General features: G+C 43.4%; 1 protein-coding gene across 2 annotated transcripts in view; it reads right to left on the reverse strand.

Annotated features, from left to right (window-relative positions):
- LOC131946494 (serine/threonine-protein kinase 32A) overlaps positions 1-27,486 on the reverse strand; it is an 84,544-nt gene that overhangs the window by 7,179 nt on the left and 49,879 nt on the right. For both annotated transcript variants that reach the window (XM_059307297.1, XM_059307296.1), the window contains exons 5-6: positions 17,790-17,929; positions 3,356-3,393 (exon numbers count right to left, since the gene is read on the reverse strand). In XM_059307297.1, coding sequence (XP_059163280.1) covers positions 3,356-3,393; positions 17,790-17,929 — 178 coding nt within the window. The remainder of the gene's footprint in view (positions 1-3,355; positions 3,394-17,789; positions 17,930-27,486) is intronic.

Genomic DNA, 27,486 nt, shown 5'->3' on the forward strand with positions numbered 1-27,486 from the left:
GTCACTTCCGTCTCATTTGCGGCTCCCAGAATGCCCTGTGCACAATCGAGTGACCGGACGTGTTAACACACCGGCAGACACGTCATAAATCTCTGGCATCCAACTCGTTCCCACAATCCATTGTCAACATCACGGCTTCCTTATTTACCCGTCCCCCCTCCTGCCCCACCCATCTCTTGTCACACACTCCACGCGTCTTCCCCCCCCCCTCCCCTCCCTCGGTCCACCCTAGCCTTCTTGAATTCTGTCAAGATTCTAGTTCCCTCCATCAACCCCTTCATCCGTTTCTTTGTTGTCTTTCTCGTATTTAGTGTTGACCTTTGAACTTGTCTAATCTCGAGCACAGACGAGAGGCGCTTAAAGTCGCGTGTTTTTGTTACTGGGTGCTGTAAGGGGTGTCTACATCATTGGCTCTGTGTGTACATCATTAGCGTTATCATTAGCGGTGTGTGTACATCATTAGCGGTGTGTGTACATCATTAGCGTTATCATTAGCGGTGTGTGTACATCATTAGCGGTGTGTGTACATCATTAGCGATGTGTATATATCATTAGCGGTGTGTATACATCATTAGCGGTGTGTATACACCATTAGCGGTTTGTGTACATCATAAGCGGTGTTTATACATCATTAGTGATGTGTGGCTTAAACACTTCATTGGTATGTGTGTTGTACAAATCGTTAGCACTGTGTACATCATTAGTCGTATACATCTTTAGATAAGGATGATCATTAGTAGGTGCTTCGTAAAGCTTCGTATGGCGGTTCTCAAATCTCATTGACCATTGTCACATTCTCATTGACAGAGTTTTGTCATATCTCACTGACATTTTTGTTACATCTGAGTTTTGTTACATCTCATTGACTGAAATTTTTCACATCTCACTGACTGTTGTCTCATGTCTTGACTGTTTTCATATTCTCAGTGATATAGTTTTGTCATATCTCATTGACTGTTGTCTCATCTCATTGACAGAGACTTGTCGAATCTCATTAAATGTTGTCACGTCTCATTGACAGAGACTTGTCAAATCTCATTAAATGTTGTCACGTCTCATTGACTATTGTCACATCTCATTGACAAAGAGCTGTCAAAGTTGAGTCTGGGAGACATTACATCTCATTCTTGCCTGTCTTGCCTGTCAGTTTATAAAAAAAATGTCTGCTAAGATATGTGCCCTGGCGTTTTATCTTTCCAGCATGATAAATTAATCTGGCGCTTTCTCACGCACAAATACACGTGGCTTAATTCAGACGACGTTTTTATGCCGCTATCAAAACCCTGTTCGCTCTGTTTCCCATCGCCCCCCCCCCCCCGAGCCTTATTCACCCCACAGCCCTGTCACATGACCCAGTGCTTTTGGGATCAACTTTATTTAAACGTAGCAGCACTGGACACCACTAAAAATGTGTAACAAGGATAATGTAATTTACAGGCCGTTACAATTATCTTTTGCTAAGCGTAGTTGTTTCACACAACATTGAAGCTAAAATTGACATTTTGGGCTGAATGATTGACCTTTGAACTCTTGCGGCCAAAGATTATTAACAGTGCTGATTTATATTCTTACTTTACGCTTTTTTTTATAAAATATATTTATTTAATTAAAATAAATTCAGAAAATTTAATCTTACTAATTAAAGAAAAGTTAAGGCATAACCCGGTAACTAACGGTTTCGTTAACTGGCGGGTATTTAGACTGACAAATGAGAAAAACGTCAGCGGGTACGCTCGTCTTCAGCAGTCTGAAGAACTCATTTTTTAAATGTTACAAATGTGAAAAGAGCTTTGGAATCTCCGATGTCAGTTTATCCTGTGCCGGGTATACCACTGGTGTAAAAAAAAAAATATTCCCTACTTTCTTCGACCCTGTCACTGGCCAAAATTTTCAATTTTTAAACAAATTATTCTACGCGAGAATGTGTGTGATTTCCTGTCTAGTCTAGCGGCTTAAGAGGCAAGAAAAATGATCCCAAAGATACATTGAATTTAGACGTAAGCCTCTGTGATGGAATTTTCGTCTCAAATTTTCGACATAGAATGAAAACAAAAATTAGTTTTTAGTTTGATGTTGAATTTTTTTTTCTCCTAAATAAATTTTCATGTCACAGGAAACCAAAATTTGTAGCATAAGAAGGTTGTGGCTCTCATAAAAGAATACTTGATATTTTGTTTTAATCTCAGATTAATCTATGTAAGCTGTGCATTTTTTAAAAATATATTTCTTACTGTGTGTAATCCGTCAGTAATTAGAATACATGTGATTTGGAGGGATATTTGCGAAATACTTTGAATTTTAGGGGATGAATTTAAGAATAAAATGGTATTCTGAGGAAATTTTTATTATTTTGAATAATGTCTTCGCGAAATTCTTGGTATTTAAATGTCTTCGCGAAACAGTATTTTGAAAAGTCAAAAAAAAAATGACAACCATTCAGAGTTGAAGATATTTACATGTCTCATTTCTGGTATATTTCCTTTCCTAGTGGCGCCCCCACTTTAAACTCCCCTCCTAATGGCGCCCCCACTTTAAACTCCCCTTCCTAGTGGCACCCCAAATTTAGACTCCACCTCCTAGTGGCGCCCACACTTAAGACTCCCCCTCCTAGTGGCGCCCACACTATAGACCCCCCCTCCTAGTGGCGCCCACACTTTAGACTCCCCCTCCTAATGGCGCCCTAACTTCAGACTTCGAATTGATGTCAACCCATGGAAAGCGGACTGCACCCTCCCCGCACTCGCCCCAACTTGTGACGCTACTACTAGCACCCTTTCTATTAACTTCCTACTAGTGGCTTTTTCTCATAGAAGCACCCCTCCTACTGGCGCAGTGTTTCTTCCAGACTTTTTTCTCCGGGGGGGCACTCGAAATTTTCGGGGGGGCGGTAGACTTTCTTCGGGGGGGCGGACACTGTTAAAAGTATATATTTTCTATATAAATTATATAAATTTCATTTCGTTCGGGGGGGGGGGGGCGGTAAAAAATTTTCGGGGGGGGGGGGGCTTCGCCCCCCGAAGAGATGCCTGGAAGAAACTCTGTACTGGCGCCCTCCCTCTCCCCTCTACTACCCCCCCCCCATGTCTTACTGCCGTCGCCCTCTATCTTGATCACGACTAACACACTGAGGCAGTGAGATGGTATAATCCATACCTGACGTTATCGCTCCATCAATGTAAACAAATAACTCCATTAATTTGTTTGATTCATCAACCGCCGCCCTAATCAATGATATTCAATTGGTGCCATTAACACAGCCATTGTCTTTTGGCTGTAAAACTCATCTACAAGAAACCTCTGTATTGCTGCTGTATGTATTTACATTGAACGTGTGATCACGTGATTGCTGACCTACCTTCTTCATCCAATAGAATGTTGTCTGGCTTGATATCCCTGTGGAAGAAAGGGAAATCACTCTGTAATCACAGGCTAAATATAGAATTGATTCAATACAATATGGATTAATGGACGAGAGATGTAAACACAACAAAAGGTTACGAGGATGATGTAGAAGATAAGGGGGCATCGAGGGCACTGATAAGATGTTTTTAAAAAGGAGGGAGGGGGAGGAGAGGGGGGTAGGGATTAATGTTGTGATCTATCAGCACTGATAGCAGCTCGGCAGATGTGCTACAGGAAGGGAGTGTCGATTCTTGGCAGAGTGACAAATACCCACGTGACTTTACCCTATCGCAGCTAAACCTCCTCGTGACAAAATAAAAACTTCTAACAAAAACTATCGTGACAAAAAAAATTGTGACAAAAACTATCATGACAAAAACTATCGTGACAAAAACTATCGTGACAAACCTCCTATGAGAAAAGCCCCTTCCCCACTCCACCCCGCTACCGTTTGATGTTTATATAGGTAATAATCAGATTTTCAAACATCGTAAAACCAAACTCAAAACAATCCCATGTGTGTAATATAGATAACAAAATATAAGCATTAACGTATGGATTCTTCATTTAATGACAAGTCCTACATAACCCCAGAATTGTGAGCAGCACCGTCCACATCTTCCCATCGTGGGAGATGAGGTTGTACGGTTTCTATTGAAATATTTACGTTTACCCTGTGTCTTTACTAGGGTCACCGGGAGAGTATCGTCACAAAGAACAGAGACAATGACTTTGTCACAACAGATGGTGACGTTGTCAAACAAGATAGTGATTTTGTCACACGAAATAGTGACGTTGTCACATGAAATAGTGACGTTGTCACATGAAATAGTGACGTTGTCACACGAAATACTGACGATGTCACACCAGGTAGTAACGTTACCATTGCACCGTGACGCAGTGTTGTGACGTGACTCCACTGTGATGTAAAGTGACCCCCGTACCCATTGGAAATCTTAAACCCATTGGAAATCTAAACTCATCATGTCATCGCGCCCTGCAACTACCCCTAACAACAGGAGAAGATAACCCATAATCCTAATCTGTAATTTCATCTTAATTATTCCACCCTAAAACACGCGAGGAGGAGGGTGGGGGATGGACGGCTGGCACCCAGAACTCATTATTTGATTCTTTTCTTAATGCCCGTGTTACCGAGTTCCGGTATTTTAGTGAAGCCGCCAGGGAGAATGTACAAGCCGGTGGCAGACGAGAAGATCGGCTCAAGTCGGACTGAGATCGGTGACGTCACTTCCAGGTCATCTTTACCGTCGTGTCATTTGACCTCTTGATTTTCTGTCTCGCCGATTTTGAAATACCCTTGGCTCTCATGTAACGCGGAGGTGGGGGGAGGGGGGGGGGGGTGATAGTATGGGTGGGGTAGGGAGTGATGGTGGAGATGGGGGGTAGGAGTGGGGGTGAAGGGGTGTGGAAGGTGGACGACTACAAGACACACATTGCTGCCAGAAGGGGAGGGGTATCTAAGACACGAATGGAAGTCGGGGGGGGGGGGGGGGGGGGCTTGAAGACGCGAATGCTTGCCCAAGGGTCAGGACTACTAAACAGGAAGAGACAATTCTAGCATTGTTGTTACGTCAAAGGAGCGGTCACCACTAATGTTTGTTGGCTCCGTGGCCCACGTCTGATGTTTGGGGGGTCCTGTGTTCCTCTTGTTGGCAGATCGTGCTCTGAGTAGGGAACCTCGCTGATTAGCCAGAGGGCGCTGGTGTCTGGGTAGTAGAATAGAGGGCGCTGGTGTCTGGGTAATAGAATAGTCAGAGGGCGCTGGTGTCTGGGTAATAGAATAGAGGGCGCTGGTGTCTGGGTAATAGAATAGTCAGAGGGCGCTGGTGTCTGGGTAATAGAATAGAGGGCGCTGGTGTCTGGGTAATAGAATAGAGGGCGCTGGTGTCTGGGTAATAGAATAGAGGGCGCTGGTGTCTGGGTAATAGAATAGAGGGCGCTGGTGTCTGGGTAATAGAATAGAGGGCGCTGGTGTCTGGGTAATAGAATAGTCAGAGGGCGCTGGTGTCTGGGTAATAGAATAGAGGGCGCTGGTGTCTGGGTAATAGAATAGAGGGCGCTGGTGTCTGGGTAATAGAATAGAGGGCGCTGGTGTCTGGGTAATAGAATAGAGGGCGCTGGTGTCTGGGTAATAGAATAGAGGGCGCTGGTGTCTGGGTAATAGAATAGTCAGAGGGCGCTGGTGTCTGGGTAATAGAATAGAGGGCGCTGGTGTCTGGGTAATAGAATAGTCAGAGGGCGCTGGTGTCTGGGTAATAGAATAGTCAGAGGGCGCTGGTGTCTGGGTAATAGAATAGTCAGAGGGCGCTGGTGTCTGGGTAATAGAATAGTCAGAGGGCGCTGGTGTCTGGGTAATAGAGGGCGCTGGTGTCTGGGTAATAGAATAGAGGGCGCTGGTGTCTGGGTAATAGAATAGAGGGCGCTGGTGTCTGGGTAATAAAAAATTAGAGGGCGCTGGTGTCTGGGTAATAAAAAATTAGAGGGCGCTGGTGTCTGGGTAATAGAATAGTCAGAGGGCGCTGGTGTCTGGGTAATAGAATAGTCAGAGGGCGCTGGTGTCTGGGTAATAGAATAGAGGGCGCTGGTGTCTGGGTAGTAGAATAGTCAGAGGGCGCTGGTGTCTGGGTAATAAAAAATTAGAGGGCGCTGGTGTCTGGGTAATAAAAAATTAGAGGGCGCTGGTGTCTGGGTAATAGAATAGTCAGAGGGCGCTGGTGTCTGGGTAATAGAATAGTCAGAGGGCGCTGGTGTCTGGGTAATAGAATAGAGGGCGCTGGTGTCTGGGTAGTAGAATAGTCAGAGGGCGCTGGTGTCTGGGTAATAAAAAATTAGAGGGCGCTGGTGTCTGGGTAATAGAATAGTCAGAGGGCGCTGGTGTCTGGGTAATAGAATAGTCAGAGGGCGCTGGTGTCTGGGTAATAGAATAGTCAGAGGGCGCTGGTGTCTGGGTAATAGAATAGTCAGAGGGCGCTGGTGTCTGGGTAATAGAATAGTCAGAGGGCGCTGGTGTCTGGGTAATAAAAAATTAGAGGGCGCTGGTGTCTGGGTAATAGAATAGTCAGAGGGCGCTGGTGTCTGGGTAATAAAAAATTAGAGGGCGCTGGTGTCTGGGTAATAGAATAGTCAGAGGGCGCTGGTGTCTGGGTAATAAAAAATTAGAGGGCGCTGGTGTCTGGGTAATAGAATAGTCAGAGGGCGCTGGTGTCTGGGTAATAGAATAGTCAGAGGGCGCTGGTGTCTGGGTAATAGAATAGTCAGAGGGCGCTGGTGTCTGGGTAATAGAATAGTCAGAGGGCGCTGGTGTCTGGGTAATAGAATAGTCAGAGGGCGCTGGTGTCTGGGTAATAGGTAGTCAGAGGGCGCTGGTGTCTGGGTAATAAAAAATTAGAGGGCGCTGGTGTCTGGGTAATAGAATAGTCAGAGGGCGCTGGTGTCTGGGTAATAGAATAGAGGGCGCTGGTGTCTGGGTAATAGAATAGTCAGAGGGCGCTGGTGTCTGGGTAATAGAATAGTCAGAGGGCGCTGGTGTCTGGGTAATAGAATAGTCAGAGGGCGCTGGTGTCTGGGTAATAGAATAGTCAGAGGGCGCTGGTGTCTGGGTAATAGAATAGAGGGCGCTGGTGTCTGGGTAATAGAATAGAGGGCGCTGGTGTCTGGGTAATAGAATAGTCAGAGGGCGCTGGTGTCTGGGTAATAGAATAGTCAGAGGGCGCTGGTGTCTGGGTAATAGAATAGAGGGCGCTGGTGTCTGGGTAATAGAATAGTCAGAGGGCGCTGGTGTCTGGGTAATAGAATAGAGGGCGCTGGTGTCTGGGTAATAGAATAGTCAGAGGGCGCTGGTGTCTGGGTAATAGAATAGTCAGAGGGCGCTGGTGTCTGGGTAATAGAATAGGGGGCGCTGGTGTCTGGGTAATAGAATAGAGGGCGCTGGTGTCTGGGTAATAGAATAGAGGGCGCTGGTGTCTGGGTAATAGAATAGAGGGCGCTGGTGTCTGGGTAATAGAGGGCGCTGGTGTCTGGGTAATAGAGGGCGCTGGTGTCTGGGTAATAGAATAGAGGGCGCTGGTGTCTGGGTAATAGAGGGCGCTGGTGTCTGGGTAATAGAGGGCGCTGGTGTCTGGGTAATAGAGGGCGCTGGTGTCTGGGTAGAATGCAAAAGAGATAAAGTTAACTTAATTCAATAAACTGCCAAGTTCCGTTGAATAATCTGTCCAGTATAATTCAATCAGTTTGTTTACTTAAGTTCAAAAACCTTTCCACTTTAGTTCAATAATTTCATTTCATTTTAATAATCCTCCAATCTAGTTTAATAAACGTGCTACTTTAGTTTAATCATTCATTAATCTGGTTTAATCAGTCACAAACACCGGACTAACAAAGGATGTTTGCAGCTTTAGAGAAATGTTTTGTCCGTATGAAGCCGGACTAGGTTGATTGTTATGCTGAAGCGCCACATTAGGCCGGCACCCATTTGTCCGGCTTTGCCGGTAAGACATCATTTCCGTGTATGTTTTTCTCTTCTCGTGTCCGTCACTGCCAGTTGAAATATCCCCCCTCCCCCCATGTCTTTTAATCCTTATTGTCCTTTCATAGAGGGGGATAATCGATACCCCTCCGTTACCAAAATCAATATGGTTAATATTTTCTTCTGGCTTGTTATTGCGAGTTTTGTTTACATTGGTATTTTATTGACGTAACAATCGCGTTGGGAGGGGGGGGGGAGTTTCGTGGTATTTTTTGTCTGGCCACAGTGGTGGCGTAATACTACAAGTACAAGGGTATTGTGGTAATATGTTTTAATAGTCTCGTTTTTCGTTGTCATGAGATCTGCGAAATTGTTTTCTACACACGAAAATAATTTTTTTCGAAATATATATATATATATATATATATATATATATATATATATTTATATATATATATATATATATATATATATATATATATATATATATATATATATATATATATATATATATATATATATATATATATAGTGGTACCTCGAGATACGAGTCTAATTGCCCTAGTATTTTTATACGGATCTTTTTTCCAGTAAAAAGTTTATTTATACATAAAAAATGTGGGATAATGCAAAGATAACGAGTTTTATAAAGTGTTTTACCTTGAAAATCTGCCGACTTGAGCTTAAGGATGTTGCTGGTGGAGGTGTAGGCCCAGCTTAGTGTGGGGGAGATGGGCGGAGGAGGTTCACTTACTGCGTTAACGCTAAGCTCTTTCGGTTCCTTTAAATTCACTTTCCCGTTACACTCTTAACGCAGCTTTTTATCCATAAACTTAAGAGCACTTTACTTAAATGAGCATAATTGAACCTAAATGTTACTGGTAATGATTTGTTATTTTCGCTTCATTTTCGTCACGCTCTCCTAACTTTCCCCACTTCTCCACTCAGGTCGTACAAGGAGGTTTGTTTTCCTCTGTTTTAAAATGTTTCGGAGTTAGGTAAGTTAGGTAAGTGTCTTTAAGTAGCACCAATGCACAATCAGTTGCAATTTTTTCGGGTTGTTTCTCTTCCACGAACTGTGTAATCCCGCTAATCCGGTTACTTGTATCACAAATAGCGCTCGTATTTCTAAGCAAATCTTAGCTCGTTCTACAGCTCGTATCTTAAAAATCTCGTACGTCGGGGCACTCGTATCTTACCGCGCTGAAAGTGGTTAAGTTCAGAGTTTCTTTCAGACTTTTTTCTCGGGGGTTTGGCGCTTGAAATTTTCGGGGGAGGGGAGGCGGACACTGATAAAAGGATATATTTTCTATACAAATTGTATAACATTCGGAGGATTGGGGGGGGGGGGGCTCCGCTCGAAGGGTTGCCTGAAAGAAACTCTGCTTACGGTTGTGGTTTAACACCAAGAAATGTAGATGTAATATACGTTATTGCATACGCGATTGCTAGCAGAAAAATGCAATTCTGTTGGAGCGAGTCAAAATTGGCCCTCGACTGTCATTTCTCCAGAGCTCCTATTTATTCTCTAGCGATGCAGATCAGCAGGGGACGCAACTCGCATTTTAAAATATTTATCTGTGCACAAAAATGGGAGGTGGGGGGTCTTTGAAACTGGTATTCTCTATGTACTTGTTTTTTTTAATCTGTACTTATAAAAATGGAGGCGTCAAGTCATTTATAGCGCCAATAACATAATTAATATTCCCTAACATTTTTATAGACTACTTGTTCATAGGTTGAATGATTAACATTATAGTAAACGTGGTGTATATACAGCCAACATACACACACATATATATATATATATATATATATATATATATATATATATATATATATATATATATATATATATATATATATATGTGTGTGTGTGTGTGTGTGTGTGTGTGTGTGTGTGTGTGTGTTATATAAGTTATAAAAGAATATAGAAAGATAGAAATTATGTATAGTCTATCTGATTCTGAAGTATAAGTTCTACCTATCAAAGCAATGGAGAGGTTTCCCTTACAATTTAGGACAGCGAACTTTCTTGTTTGACCAATGCCATCTTTACATTACAAGCTATATGTCATGTACGTAAGCTATGTCTGTCGCCTTCCTTAGGTCAGAATTGTGATTGTACGCTCCACTGGGTTCTATAACAGACATCTCAAACCAAGCGTGGATTTGTTGTAAATATGAGTTCCTTCCTTAACTACAAGCAGTGACAGTAAATGAGACATGCCCCCCCCCCCCACCCCACCCTCTACCCGGGGATATTTGAGGAGGAGAGTTCGTGACCGAACAATTTGAAGATTGCTGGTGGAAGAAATCGCGATCTAGCAGTGGCACTTGTGTGTATGGGGGAGGGGGGGGGGGATTATTGATGTAGGGGAAACAGGGGGAAATCGTTGCGTAAATGGGGGAACGTCATGGAGGTAAATTGAAATGTGTGGGTGGGCGTAGATAGATTGGCTAGGTGGGAATAGCAGGAGGTGGTCATGATGTGCATATAAGTAGGGATATACATATATATATATATATATATATATATATATATATATATATATATATATATATATATATATATACTAGGCATACTGCCTAGCTTCGCTTAGGTTTTCAAAAAAAAAAAAATGAGGAATTGAATAATTAATTAATAGGTGATTGGCTGCTATCTTAAATGCTTAGGGCCTAAATTTATACAGTGGAGTAATCTAACGACACACAGCTATTGATGGAATATTCGCAAACATATTACTCGCACGGTTATAAGAACTGCAAGGTGTTTCTCAATAGTATCAATAAAAATATTATAATAAATTACTTTCGCAATTAAATTTTACAATTTCAGTACAATGCAAAACTTAATTTATAACAAAATATTTATTTAAATCAATGCTATACTCTATGATTTTTGTTTTTTCTTGAAAAGAGAATACAAAATTTTTTAAAATTATTACATTAAAAAGTTACTTCCCCTGTTCATAGACCAAATGATCAAATCTCGTATAATGAGAATTTCACTCGCGGTCAATTTTTAGCCCTCGTCGAGGGCTTTGAGTGAAACCGACAGTTTTCCCTAAAGGTCAAGCCATTTACCTAAGAGCATGCACAAAATTAGCCAGATGTAAAGACGGTAAGTGCCCTAAAATCCGTTTTGAAATCACCCTCTGTTTTTCCCATAAAATACAAAGATTATATAAGGAAATACGACTGGTCAGTTTTGACCCATTTAACGAATTTTCCGGGACATGGCGAGTTTTTTGGGACACCCCAAGGTGTTCTCTTACCACCTCACAAAATTTCAAGGGGGGTCGTCGGAGGAAATTTTTTTTCGTAATAGAGCTCATATAAAGAGAATTTCACTCGCGGTCACTTTTTAGCCCTCGTCGAGGGCTTTGAGTGAAACCGACAGTTTTGCCTAAAGGTCAAGCCATTTACCTAAGAGCATGCAAAAAATTAGCCAGATGTAAAGACGGTAAGTGCCCTAAAATCCGTTTTGAAATAACCCTCTGCTTTTCCCATAAAATACAAAGATTATATAGGGAAATACGACTGGTCAGTTTTGACCCATTTAACGAATTTTCCCGGACATGGCGAGTTTTTTGGGACACCCCAAGGCGTTCTCCTACCACCTCACAAAATTTCAAGGGGGGTCGTCGGAGGAAATTTTTTTTCGTAATAGAGCTCATATAAAGAGAATTTCACTCGCGGTCACTTTTTAGCCCTCGTCGAGGGCTTTGAGTGAAACCGACAGTTTTGCCTAAAGGTCAAGCCATTTACCTAAGAGCATGCAAAAAATTAGCCAGATGTAAAGACGGTAAGTGCCCTAAAATCCGTTTTGAAATCACCCTCTGTTTTTCCCATAAAATACAAAGATTATATGGGGAAATACGACTGGTCAGTTTTGACCCACTTAACGAATTTTCCCGGACATGGCGAGTTTTTTGGGACACCCCAAGGCGTTCTCCTACCACCTCACAAAATTTCAAGGGGGGTCGTCGGAGGAAATTTTTTTTCGTAATAGAGCTCATATAAAGAGAATTTCACTCGCGGTCAATTTTTAGCCCTCGTCGAGGGCTTTGAGTAAAACCGACAGCTTTGCCTAAAGGTCAAGCCATTTACCTAAGAGCATGCAAAAAATTAGCCAGATGTAAAGACGGTAAGTGCCCTAAAATCCGTTTTGAAATCACCCTCTGTTTTTCCCATAAAATACAAAGATTATATAGGGAAATACGACTGGTCAGTTTTGACCCATTTAACGAATTTTCCCGGACTTGGCGAGTTTTTTGGGACACCCCAAGGCGTTCTCCTACCACCTCACAAAATTTCAAGGGGGTCGTCGGAGGAAATTTTTTTTCGTAATAGAGCTCATATAAAGAGAATTTCACTCGCGGTCACTTTTTAGCCCTCGTCGAGGGCTTTGAGTGAAACCGACAGTTTTGCCTAAAGGTCAAGCCATTTACCTAAGAGCATGCAAAAAATTAGCCAGATGTAAAGACGGTAAGTGCCCTAAAATCCGTTTTGAAATCACCCTCTGTTTTTCCCATAAAATACAAAGATTATATGGGGAAATACGACTGGTCAGTTTTGACCCACTTAACGAATTTTCCCGGACATGGCGAGTTTTTTGGGACACCCCAAGGCGTTCTCCTACCACCTCACAAAATTTCAAGGGGGGTCGTCGGAGGAAATTTTTTTTCGTAATAGAGCTCATATAAAGAGAATTTCACTCGCAGTCACTTTTTAGCCCTCGTCGAGGGCTTTGAGTGAAACCGACAGTTTTGCCTAAAGGTCAAGCCATTTACCTAAGAGCATGCAAAAAATTAGCCAGATGTAAAGACGGTAAGTGCCCTAAAATCCGTTTTGAAATCACCCTCTGTTTTTCCCATAAAATACAAAGATTATATAGGGAAATACGACTGGTCAGTTTTGACCCATTTAACGAATTTTCCCGGACATGGCGAGTTTTTTGGGACACCCCAAGGCGTTCTCCTACCACCTCACAAAATTTCAAGGGGGGTCGTCGGAGGAAATTTTTTTTCGTAATATAGCCCATATAAGGCGCCGGTCAGTCGAGGTCAGTTTTGACCCCCTCTCCGTAGACTTTTCGGCAAACCGTCACCGGCCCTCATGTTCTATGGCCCCAAGGCACCACTGTGCCAAATTTGACGCGCCTGCGGCGCCGGGAAGTGCCCTATCGGGCACCTGACCACTTTGCTTTATATATATAGATATATATATATATATATATATATATATATATATATAATCACTGGCTAAACATGTTTGTGTGTATGTAGGCCTATACGTTTATTTTTACACAATTCACATCAGATTTTTAAAAATGTGCAATGTCTAAAACGGGTTTCAAGATTTGCAACTCAAACTCCTGCAAATATTTGCTACTAACAACTATTGCCCCGGTAAAGTTTTGTTCCTAGTTGCACACACTCTTTGTAAAGATCTCAAACTAAAACTACCCCCTCCCCCCCCCCCCCCACAGCCCAGTACTCTGCCACTTGGAAGCTAATTTAACTCCTACGGGAACCACGTGACCTGGCGTAATTAGACCCAGCGCGACACTAAACTCTACGCCAGCTAACGAGATGTTGCTTCAAGTAACTGCTAGGTCCAGCCAGTACAGGCGACCCGTACAAATCGCGGTGCCAATTCTTCCAAGACTCGCCTAAATACCGACCCCTGATACAATACGACTAATTCCAGATGTACTGTACTTCTTTCTATAAATAGCCTGGTCAGCAGTCCACTGTCTTAACGAGATTTCTAGCTGTGCTGTAAGATTGTAGACCTACACTAAGACAAGACTTCAAATCGCGATCTCACGGGCATTACGTGAACGACAGCGAGAAAATCGAAACCAAAATATAAACTTGAATCTTTTAGATTGATCTGCCCTTGAAATCATCGACAGGTTGTTTTAGAAATCTAGGTCACAATCGTGAGTAACTGTTCTTCGGTGTTCGTTCAGTTCTGGACTTGTGTTGTGTTGTGTTTGGTCGTGTTGTGTTTGGTCGTGTTGTGTTTGGTCGTGTTGTGTTTGGTCGTGTTGTGTTTGGTGTCGTGTTGTGTTGTGTTTGGTCGTGTTGTGTTTGGTCGTGTTGTGTTTGGTGTCCTGTTGTGTTGTGTTTGGTCGTGTCGTGTCGTGTTGTGTTTGTTGTGTTGTGTTGTGTTGTGTTGTGTCGTGTTGTGTTTGGTGTCGTGTTGTGTTGTGTTTGGTCGTGTTGTGTTTGGTCGTGTTGTGTTTGGTCGTGTTGTGTTTGGTCGTGTTGTTTTTGGTCGTGTTGTGTTTGGTCGTGTTGTGTTTGGTCGTGTTGTGTTTGGTCGTGTTGTGTTGTGTTTGGGTGTGTTTAGTTAGTGCAGTCTAGTTCATGCAGGATGGAAGGTGAATTCTTGATGAGTGTCGGTTTAGTGTGTGGTGACAGACGCTAGGTGGGTGTTCGTGTGAAGGTGCCTAGCTGACGTGTCATGACAACAGTCATTTGACATGTCATGACAACAGTCCTTTGACATGTCGTGACACTTGTGGCTGACATCAAAACACGGTCACGTGCTGAGAGCATGTTGGCTGTCAGCGGGCAGACGAGCGCCTCAGACAAGTGATCAAAAGAGTTATTAAATCTCCCAGTAGGGGGTGGGGGGATGTGTGGGGTGGGGCGAAATTGAGTTGCAGGAGAGGAATGGAACTATTTGTTGATAGGGTGTGAGGGAGGGTGTGAGGGAGAGTGTGAGGCGTGTGTGATGGTTTGAGTGGGTGTGAGGGTAGGTATGAGGGTGGGCGTGAGGGTGGGTGTAGATGTGAGGGTGGGTGTAGATGTGAGGGTGGGTGTAGATGTGAGGGTGATTGTAAATGTGAGGTTGGGTGTAGATGTGAGGGTGGGTGTAGATGTGAGGGTGGGTGTAGATGTGAGGGTGGGTGTAGATGTGAGGGTGGGTGTAGATGTGAGGGTTGGTGTAGATGTGAGGTTGGGTGTAGATGTGAGGGTGGGTGTAGATGTGAGTTTGTGTGTAGATGTGAGGTTGGGTGTAGATGTGAGGGTGGGTGTAGATGTGAGGGTGGGTGTAGATGTGAGGGTGGGTGTAGATGTGGGGGTGGGTGTAGATGTGAGGGTTGGTGCAGGTGTGAGGGTGGGTGTAGATGTGAGGGTGGGTGTAGATGTGAGGGTGGGTGTAGATGTGAGGGTGGGTGTAGATGTGAGGGTGGGTGTAGATGTGAGGGTGGGTGTAGATGTGGGGTGGGTGTAGATGTGGGGGTGGGTGTAGATGTGGGGTGGGTGTAGATGTGAGGGTGGGTGTAGATGTGGGGGTGGGTGTAGATGTGGGGTGGGTGTAGATGTGAGGGTGGGTGTAGATGTGAGGGTGGGTGTAGATGTGGGGGTGGGTGTAGATGTGAGGGTTGGTGCAGGTGTGAGGGTGGGTGTAGATGTGAGGTGGGTGTAGATGTGGGGGTGGGTGTAGATGTGGGGGTGGGTGTAGATGTGGGGGTGGGTGTAGAAGTGGGGTGGGTGTAGATGTGGGGGTGGGTGTCGATGTGAGGGTGGGTGTAGATGTGGGGGTGGGTGTAGATGTGGGGGTGGGTGTAGATGTGGGGTGGGTGTAGATGTGAGGGTGGGTGTAGATGTGGGGGTGGGTGTAGAAGTGGGGTGGGTGTAGATGTGGGGGTGGGTGTAGATGTGGGGGTGGGTGTAGATGTGGGGGTGGGTGTAGAAGTGGGGTGGGTGTAGATGTGGGGGTGGGTGTAGATGTGGGGGTGGGTGTAGGTGTGAGGGTAGGTGTAGATTTTAAGGTGGGTGTAGATGTGACGGTGGGTGTGCGGGTTGGTGTGGATGTGAGAGTGAAGGTGGGTGTAAATGTGGGTGTGGGTGACAGGGTAAATTAATAGAGACGGTAATTGGGCGACTTGTAAGAAGACATTGGTGGTAATGGTTACACGGCATTGATTGGAATGGTTAAATGACATTTAATGGAATGGTTAAATGACATTTAATAGAATGGTTAAATGACATTTAATGGAATGGTTAAATGACATTTAATGAAATGGTTAAATGACATTTAATGAAATGGCTAAATGACTTTTAAATAAATAGTAAAATAACGCTTGAAAAATTAAATGGCATTTGTGAAGCATAAACGTTGTAATTATTTTAATGGATATGCTAGATTTAAATTAGACTAATTAGTTTTTTCGATCGAAATTAAAATATTATAATCCATCTATCGATTTTACTTAAATAGACTCTTCTGTCAGTTTTTTTTATAAGCTAATTAAAAATCGACAATAACGTAATATAAAATTTCCTCTTACGTTTACACTGTCGTTTTAAAATAGCATTAAGGAGGTGTGTGTGGAGGGGGGTGGGGGAGAAGAGATGAAACTTACTTGGGAAAAGAGCAACGCAAATAGCTCATGGCGAGAGATCTGTCACAAAAACATGCTTAAGTTCTAGCAAAGTATAGTAGGCCTACTAATGGCACTCTCAGGGCACACTCTAAGGCCAATTATATGTGTATTCATATATATATATATATATATATATATATATATATATATATATATATATATATATATATATATATATATATATATATATATATATATATATACATATATACATATATACATATATATATATATACATATATACATATATATATATGTATATATATATATATATATATATATATATATATATGTATATATATATATATATATATATATATATATATATATATATATATATATATATATATATATATATATATATATATATATATATATATATATATATATATATATATATATATAAAGCATGATATCCAAGCACGTCTCCATTACATCGACTCCCTTAGAGCCGACATATTAGCTCTCATCTTGTGAAAACATTCCCCACAAAACAGTTCGAACAAAATAGGTTTTGCAATATTAAACAACCCCCCCCCCCCCTCAGCCCCACCCCCGCTCATCGCACGTGAGACAGCAACCCTGCAGTGAATAGATTAGAGGTCGGGTCAGGTCAGACAGAAGGTCAGCGTGTCAAGGCCTGGAATCAATGCACGTGAAATATGATTAATTTTTCTATTATTGTTTTTTGTAGATTGGCTCTTTCGTCTTCTCTTGGGAGAAAAATCGTTCGCTTTAAAATTTTAACTCGTATTTTTCTACAGCGGGTTCTTTCAGAATGTCACTAATGCATTTAAAGGACGGTGGTACTAGATTATATCTATGATATGATCATTGAATAAATATGTAGTATGTAGTTAAAGTCAACTTCTTATGTATGATTGTACATGAAAATAGTACGTAGGACTGTACCGTGAATAAGGTATCTAGGACTGTACTGTGAGTAAGGTGTATAGGAATTACCAACAAAGTATGTAGGAATGTACCAACAAAGTATGTAGGAATGTACCAACAAAGAATGTAGGAATGTACTGATACTGATCTACTCCCATAAATTCCAAGCTACAATGGACTCTACTCACCTGTGCACATTAAAGTGACCCCTCTACTCACCTGTACGCTCTAAATAGGCTCAACTTATTTGTGCACTATAAATTGACTCTACTCACGTTTGCACTATAAATAGACTCTACTCACATGTACACAATAAATAGATTTTACTCACATGTGCACTATAAATAAACCCTACTCACATGTGCACTATAAATAGACTACTCATCTGTGCACTATAAATATACTCACATGTGCACTATAAATAGACTACTCACCTGTGCACTATAAATAGACTCTACTCACCTGTGCACTATAAATAGACTCAACTCACCTGTGCACTATAAATAGACTACTCACCTGTGCACTATAGACTCTACTCACCTGTACACTATAAATAGACTCTACTCACATGTGCACTATAAATTGACTACTCACCTGTGCACTATAAACTGACTCCTCAGGTAGTCCAGTGCTAGAGCCAGCTCGGCCAGGTAAAGACGCACGTGCTGCTCTGTAAAGTTCAGGTCCTCCTGCATGTGGTAGCGAAGGTCACCGCCCAGCAACAGGTCAACGACCTGCAACAAGATGGCGGCTCTAGGTTAGAGAACAATCATACCAAGGGGGAATAGGGCTGGTAAGTAGGTCACCGCCCAGCAACAGGTCAACCACCTACAACAAGATGGCGGCTCTAGGTTAGAGAACAATCATACCAAGGGGGAATAGGGCTGATAAGTATGTCACCAACCAGTTCTATGGCTCATGCAGGTTTTATTTCATACTTTTGTGACGACGTGTAATTGTGCAATAACTAATACAGATTGTTTTTTAAGAGAGTAAAAATATTTTTTTAAATTTATTCTCCTCAGTGGGTTATTGAATGTGTTCAAAATGGCTGTAACCGTTTTGACCTTAGTAAATAAGGGGGGGGGGGGGGGGGTCTACCTCTTTGTGCCAAACCACGTGACCATGTCAACACGTGACAATCCCCACTACCGGGATACTTATGTGATAGGTCAGTTTACACACAAAAAGTAAACTCAGGTGGGCAAGATTTCAAGAAGTCTCAGTAGTTTTGACTGCTGATGTTTTATAATTATGTCGTACAAGACATTGTCTTTTTCTTTTTATAAGAATACTCAATTATCAAAACAAATACTCGCTATATTTTCACCAACAATCGATCTTTATGTACGTCTAACCGCATTGAACGTTCTCTCCGAGATAACTGTAAGCATAAAACGGCTATAAAAAATATCGACCAATGAAAACGTGTTTATCTTGGTCACGTGGTGAGTTGTTTCTATATTTAGATCTACCCAGCAATGATTTACTCTAGTCTATACTAGTGATAACGCCCATCTGCTACTGCAGTTCTTTTCATCGATTTCTGCTTGCGTAATTCTATGTCATTAATATTTAATACGTGCGCAAATAAATCTCCGTTTAGTATAAATATCGATAATAGTATCAATATTACACTGGAATACGTTCTTTTAATTAAGTACATATCTAAGATTATTGATCAGTGGTTGTTAGTGCAGAATTATAGGCGGTTGGGTTATGTGGAGGCAGGACTAAAGGAGTTTTCTTATTAAGTGCTGGAAGAGTGGAATATTGGTAGACATTTGGTGATAAGATAAAGATGGATTGAAGGCTAGATGGTCTTTGTGTATTAATAAAAGTTGGAAGAGTGGAATATTGGTAGACATTTGGTGATAAGATAAAGATGGATTGAAGGCTAGATGGTCTTTGTGTATTAATAAAAGTTGGAAGAGTGGTATATTGGTTAGACATTTGGTGATAAGATAAAGATGGATTGAAGGCTAGATGGTCTTTGTGTATTAATAAAAGTTGGAAGAGTGGAATATTGGTTAGACATTTGGTGATAAGATAAAGATGGATTGAAGGCTAAATGGTCTTTGTGTATTAATAAAATCTGGAAGAGTGGAATATTGGTAGACAATTGGGGATAAGATACTGAGGGTTAGTGGAGAATAGATGGTCAGTTGTGTGATTTATGAGTTGGTTGTGTTGTGTTAGGATAAGTGGCTTTAGAAGCATGTTAGCGGCTGGTTAGTTAAACGGTTGTTTGTGATAAGTAAATGAAAGTCTGCTAGATATCAGTCGGTGAGTTGGCCATCTGGTGAGTTGGCCATCTGGTGAGTTGGCCATCTGGTGAGTTGGCCTTTTGGTGAGTTGGCCATTTGATGAATTGGCGATTTGGTGAGTTGGCCATTTGATGAGTTGGCGATTTGGTGAGTTGGCCATTTGGTGGGTTGGCCATTTGGTGAGTTGGTGAGTTGGCCATTTGATGAGTTGGCCTTTTGGTGAGTTGGCCATTTGGTGGGTTGGCCATTTGGTGAGTTGGTGAGTTGGCCATTTGGTGAGTTGGCCTTTTGGTGAGTTGGCCATCTGGTGAGTTGGCCATCTGGTGAGTTGGCCATTTAGTGAGTTGGCCATTTGGTGAGTTGGCCATTTGGTGAGTTGGCCATTTGGTGATGTGAGGATGTCAGTACTGGTCAGTTGATTTGTGTTGCCGGAAGTTGTTGAACTAGTGCTTTAAGTCATGAACTAGTGCACTAATGCATGAACTAATGCTCTAAGTCTTCCTGTTTTGCTACAGGTCATGAGCTACGGCACCAGGTCATGAGCTACGGCACCAGGTCATGAGCTACGGCACCAGGTCATGAGCTACGGCACCAGGTCATGAGCTACGGCACCAGGTCATGAGCTACGGCACCAGGTCATGAGCTACGGCACCAGGTCATGAGCTACGGCATCAGGTCATGAGCTACGGCATCAGGTCATGAGCTACGGCATCAGGTCATGAGCTACGGCATCAGGTCATGAGCTACGGCATCAGGTCATGAGCTACGGCATCAGGTCATGAGCTACGGCATCAGGTCATGAGCTACGGCATCAGGTCATGAGCTACGGCATCAGGTCATGAACCAATGCTCCAGACACCGAGTTTAAACTAAGATTAGGTGGGGTTGTCTAGTACTTACCAAAACAAAACATACTTTTAACCCTAAATTCCTGTAGACCCAGGGTGGCCAATTAACCCTCATTTACAATTTGTCTGGCTAACTGGGGTACACGCAAGGGGGGGGGGGGGGGGGCAATAAGCGCCCTCTCGTGCCAGATAATGAAAGGTTCTAAGCTCGGCCTCCAGACTTCCACTAAGTGCAGTTCCTAATGGCCGGACCTAGGGGGGCACTTAACAAGGGGTTAGATCACACGCAACAGGCCGCTTTTAGTAGACCAGTGGACAGTGTGACGTCATGTTCGGTTAGATAAATACACGGCTATTTAAGGGTTAGGGTAAGTGGGGTAGGGTGTGTAGAGTGTGTGGGTGTGTAGTTTTACGGCCTAGATATAACCCTGGGCTAATTGACGATATGATCAATCAATGACAATTGTAACTGTAGCCACATCGATTCTTTTTACTGTAGGAAAAACAAGGAGGCAGAGTTCGGTCAACTTTTTCATTGATATCAAATGCTAATGGATATCATTTATATTTGAAATTTTAAAATTATGAGTTAGGCAGTTTTCTCTTACCAAAATGTATATGTGTGGATGTATATATATATATATATATATATATATATATATATATATATATATATATATATATATATATATATATATATATATATATATATATATATATATATATGTATATATATGCATATATATATACATATATATATAGAGAGAGAGAGAGACCATATTATACATATTATATATAGAGAGAGAGAGAGCCTATATAAATATGTAGGCGTCTGTGTGTATTACAAATATCTCCTTTGAAGTTCTGTTTCCCTAAACATTTCTGTATCAAACACGTCATCTTTTTCCGTTGGTGTCCCAGATACATGGGCCAGATGAAGTAGAGTTCATCTGTTGCATTGATCTCGGTATATGAGAGAGTAGATGTGATCAGCATCACTTGGTGGGATACAATTGTTGTGTGATATGGTAAGACGTGTAGCCACATATTTCTCAACCATAATGCTTTGGGAGATTCAGAACTCAACGGTGTATAAAGCTCAAAAATAGAGTTAGAACAGTCTGGTCCTATATATATATATATATATATATATATATATATATATATATATATATATATATATATATATATGGATATTTAGATAGTTGCGTGTACTTTTAGATTTTTTTAGTTTAATAGTGTCGACTAGATTTCTGTACACTACTATTATGTCAAGCGCTGACTTCCCATGAGTACAACGATGAATATTTTACTACTGAAGCCACAGTTCTCCACAAGGGACGAAGGACAGCCGATCATAAAACCCAACTGACGCTCGGGACGTCATGAAAGGACCGACAACTTCTCAGGTTGAAAATCACTTCCGGTGGGGTTTGAAACGAGGATAATGCAAACCGGAAACGATGTGAGGCTCCCAGACAGATCAAATAAGATGGAGGAGGGAGGGGATTTCCCCCCTATCTTCGGGACTTCCCGTTGTTTATTTTCTCTGCTGGTGTGGCTTAGTGTTGTATCACTGTATCCACAACATATCCATTCACACTCGCCTCGACTACCACATACAGTATCCATCATATCCATTGTATCCATTATATCTATACATCAAGCGGATAATTCAAAAATGTATTTTTAACAGTCAATTTATAAAGAGCATCTTTTATCTGTTATAAGGTTATCTGCCAATCAAAAAGTGTATGTTAACTGTCAGCTTAAAATTAAAAAATCTGCATTAATTCACCATCGTACGTACGTTACATTTTTAAACACGTACATCCTATTCTTTTGCACTCGTTTTTAGTAGCATGCAAACGACTTCTAATTAATTAGGCAGCCATGTTGTTTCAATATAACATTAAAAAATATATCACGGCCGAAACAGTTTATAGTTTAATGGTAAGTGAAATTATATGTATTCCTGTAGAGCTGAAATGTATATTTAGTTTTAAATTATGTAAATAAATTGGGATCGTCAGTGAAATCATGATTGTGTGTCGTTGGTTCATATCTTAATCTAGTTCTGTTCACTGTTGCAGTAAACTTAACCAGCCCTATAGATCAACACATGTAAGTTGTGTGTAAAATAGGTGAGAATCATCGAACACAATGCTATGATTTCTTCACCTTTGATTCTAAAGCTAGATCAATAGCTTTTACACGCAAGCGAAAGATCTGGATTATATATTTTTTTTTAAATCGATGACAGAAAATATTTTAATTCTTAAAAATGGAAAAAAAAATATTTATATTTATAATTTGAATCACCCAAGAAATGAGCAGCATTTGTCAAAGGGACATCACGGCATTGCGAGAAACATGCCCACTCAGACTCACACCCCTATGCCCTTCCTCACACCACACTACTACCATCATTCCCTTCCCCCACACACCTCCATTTCCTCTCACACACCCTAATCCCACCACCATTCCCGTCCCCAGCTTCATCCCCCATTCCTCCTCCACACCCGACTCCCACCCTCATTTCCTTCACCCAGTCCCACCTCCATTCCCTCAAACGCTAATCCACCCGCATTCCCTTTCCAGGCCCCGCCCCCACACCCACCTCACCCCTTCCCTTCCCTCAAACGCTAATCCACCCCCATTCCCTTTCCAGGCCCCGCCCCCACACCCACCTCACCCCTTCCCTCAAACGCCATATTCCGTTTTATCTCACAAGCAAACGCACCCCATCCCCTTCCCTCCCCCACCACCACCCCCTTCCCTATTACACCACTCCACCCCCTTCACTCACACGCTACCCCACACCCACCCCTCCCCTACACCCCAATTAACTATATATGATATGCAGGCAATTAGTTAATTAAATTCCCAAATCTCAATGTGCCTGTAATAATGATTAATATGTTAATTACTACGTTTATGTTAACGATTACGGCCTAACCCCCACAAATCTAACCATTTATTTGCCTCACATACCGTGTGGGGAGATAGCTCATTGATTAAATATTAACGGAAACTTCGGTTAATTAGTGAGATGGAATTGAATTGTTAAATAAAAAAACTTAAATGCTTGTACTACAATGTACGGCATACAACAGTTCAAGGACTAATAAACAAACTGCTTCGATTAGAGTTCACTAAATAATATACAGAAAGACTAAATTAGATTGTTCCTATTAATGTACATTTCGTCAACTTCAAATTTCATTAGATAGTGTTCAGATTCTCCTATTTTAAAAAGAACTTCTTTGATTAAGATTTTAAAGCCGATTTTTCATTTTATTTTAAATAAAAAGAAAACAACGATCGGAATGTATTGACAAAATGGAGAGAGAAAAAATTAATGGAAACATAAACACTGGTTTCCATGGTAACGATCTAGCCCAGTGGTTCTCAGTGTGTACGGGCTTACACCACTAGTTATATTTAATAACTGTACCCATCCATTGGCAATCTATAAGAGACACAACTATTTTAATTAATTTAAAAAAATAATAAGTTTCGTTTTTTTAACTTATTTCCGTTGCACTTTTTAAAGCTGTCTGCTCAACTTCTGCTCGGAAATGATACTTGACCGAAAGATTGTGTCGATCCCTATCTGTCTTCTAGTTTAATGAGCAACTGAGGGCATCAAACAGGTCGATCAATCAGCTCGCGTGATTTTTTAAGGAGAAACTTTCGTCTGTTTTAGGCTAGTCTAGAATGATCTTTATTTCTAGTCACAAAAAGGCTTGAAAAGACGCTCAAGTTCGCCCTTTGTGTTTAGTTGTTTTTATACAAGTGACTGTCTTCTGCAAGGGGAAGTTACCGTGGAATATTCGAAGGTCTCTAGTACGACTGTTTCTAACAAAATATTCATCGAATCTTTAAAGGAAAGACGTGATTTTACAATCCCCGAATACCCTGCATCGTTGGTCTATATGTATAATCTAGGTATTTTAGTCAAAATCTTCTTCGGGCAAGTAGCAAATGGGACGTTTTTTTTTTAAAACGTGAACCAAAAGATGCACTGGTTGCTGAGATTTCTATAACTGAAACATTTGGTTTAGGAAACGTCTCTGATGGAAACCTCCCATCTACGACACCCATCTACAACCCTCGACAATCTGACTCTCACCTACGACCCTCGACAATATGACTCTCCCCTACGACCCTCGACAATATGACTCTCCCCTACGACCCTCGACAATATGACTCTCACCTACAACCCTCGACAATCTGACTCTCACCTACGACCCTCGACAATATGACTCTCCCCTACGACCCTCGACAATATGACTCTCACCTACGACCCTCGACAATATGACTCTCACCTACGACCCTCGACAATATGACTCTCACCTACGACCCTCGACAATATGACTCTCACCTACGACCCTCGACAATATGACTCTCACCTACGACCCTCGACAATATGACTCTCACCTACGACCCTCGACAATATGACTCTCACCTACAACCCTCGACAATATGACTCTCACCTACGACCCTCGACAATATGACTCTCACCTACGACCCTCGACAATATGACTCTCACCTACGACCCTCGACAATATGACTCTCACCTACGACCCTCGACAATATGACTCTCACCTACGACCCTCGACAATATGACTCTCACCTACGACCCTCGACAATATGACTCTCACCTACGACCCTCGACAATATGACTCTCACCTACGACCCTCGACAATATGACTCTCACCTACGACCCTCGACAATATGACTCTCACCTACAACCCTCGACAATATGACTCTCACCTACGACCCTCGACAATATGACTCTCACCTACGACCCTCGACAATATGACTCTCACCTACGACCCTCGACAATATGACTCTCACCTACGACCCTCGACAATATGACTCTCACCTACGACCCTCGACAATATGACTCTCACCTACGACCCTCGACAATATGACTCTCACCTACGACCCTCGACAATATGACTCTCCCCTACGACCCCCATCTGCGCCCCCAGTTCGATCCAACATCGACACTCCATATACGAGGACCCCACCTACGACCCCTCCCTCAATGGACACACACATACGACAAGTAACTGTGACCCACCCACCTTCGATACTCCTAGCTACGCCAACTCACTCCACGACACTTCCCTTATGATCCCCCAACAAATAACTAAAATATCTATGACTTTCCACCTATGACCCTCAACAAATGACCATACTCCTTCGACCCTCCTACCTAAGCTACCTCCCCCCAAAGACCATCCACCTATGAACACACACCCCCAACAAATGACCATACACTTATGAGCCTCCACCAATAGACCCCCCCCCCCCGTCACCAACGACCCCCCTCACACGCAAACCTACACTCCCCCCAACTACCATAAACATATCCTCATCTTGGAAGCAATACCAGAGGTTGACTATAAAGACATGCTCCTCCTACGACCCCCCACACCTATGATCCCCTCCCCCACCAACAACCCCCCCACCTACCATAAACATATCCTCCTCATTCTGGAAGCAGTACCAGAGGTTGACTATAAAGACGTGCTCCCCCAACGACCCCCCACCAACGACCCCCCCCACCACCACCACCAACGACCCCCCCCCCACCAACGACCCCCGCCTACCATAAACATATCCTCCTCATCCTGGAAGCAGTACCAGAGGTTGACTATAAAGACGTGCTCCACCAACGACCCCCCCCCCCCACCAACGACCCCCCCCCCCCCCACACCAACAACCCCCCCACCTACCATAAACATATCCTCCTCATCCTGGAAGCAGTACCAGAGGTTGACTATAAAGACGTGCTCCACCAACGACCCCCCCCCCCACCAACGACCCCCCTCCCCACCTACCATAAACATATCCTCCTCATCTTGGAAGCAATACCAGAGGTTGACTATAAAGACATGCTCCTCCTACGACCCCCCACACCTATGATCCCCTCCCCCACCAACAACCCCCCCACCTACCATAAACATATCCTCCTCATTCTGGAAGCAGTACCAGAGGTTGACTATAAAGACGTGCTCCCCCAACGACCCCCCACCAACGACCCCCCCCCCCACCACCACCACCAACGACCCCCCCCCCCACCAACGACCCCCCCCCCCACCACCACCACCAACGACCCCCCCCCCCCCCCACCAACGACCCCCCCCCCCACCACCACCACCAACGACCCCCCCCCCACCAACGACCCCCCCCCCACACCAACAACCCCCCCACCTACCATAAACATATCCTCCTCATCCTGGAAGCAGTACCAGAGGTTGACTATAAAGACGTGCTCCACCAACGACCCCCCCCCACCACCACCAACGACACACCCACACCCCCCCCCACCAACGACCCCCCCCCCCACACCTACCATAAACATATCCTCCTCATCCTGGAAACAGTACCAAAGGTTGACTATAAAGACGTGCTCCACCAACGACCCCCCCCACCAACGACCCCCCCCCCACCAACGACCCCCCTCCCCACCTACCATAAACATATCCTCCTCATCCTGGAAGCAGTACCAGAGGTTGACGATAAAGACGTGCCCCACCAACGACCCCACCCCCCACCACCAACGACACACCCACACCCCCCCCCCACCAACGACCCCCCCCCCCCCCACACCTACCATAAACATATCCTCCTCATCCTGGAAACAGTACCAGAGGTTGACGATAAAGACGTGCTCCACCAACGACCCCCCCCCCCACCAACGACCCCCCTCCCCACCTACCATAAACATATCCTCCTCATCCTGGAAGCAGTACCAGAGGTTGACGATAAAGACGTGCTCCACCAACGACCCCTACCCACCAACGACCCCCCACCAACGACCCCCCCACCCCCCCCCCCCCCCCACCAACGACCCCCGCCTACCATAAACATATCCTCCTCATCCTGGAAGCAGTACCAGAGGTTGACTATAAAGACGTGCTCCACCAACGACCCCCCCCCACCAACGACCCCCCCCCCCCCACCAACGACCCCCCCCCCCCCCACCACCAACGACCCCCCACACCTACCATAAACATATCCTCCTCATCCTGGAAGCAGTACCAGAGGTTGACGATAAAGACGTGCTCCACCAACGACCCCTACCCACCAACGACCCCCCACCAACGACCCCCCCACCCCCCCCCCCCACCAACGACCCCCCCCCCCACCAACGACCCC

Source organism: Physella acuta, unplaced genomic scaffold (genome assembly GCF_028476545.2).
Source record: "Physella acuta isolate Inbredline_101_S28 unplaced genomic scaffold, ASM2847654v3 ptg000562l, whole genome shotgun sequence".
Classification (NCBI taxonomy): Eukaryota; Metazoa; Mollusca; class Gastropoda; family Physidae; genus Physella; species Physella acuta.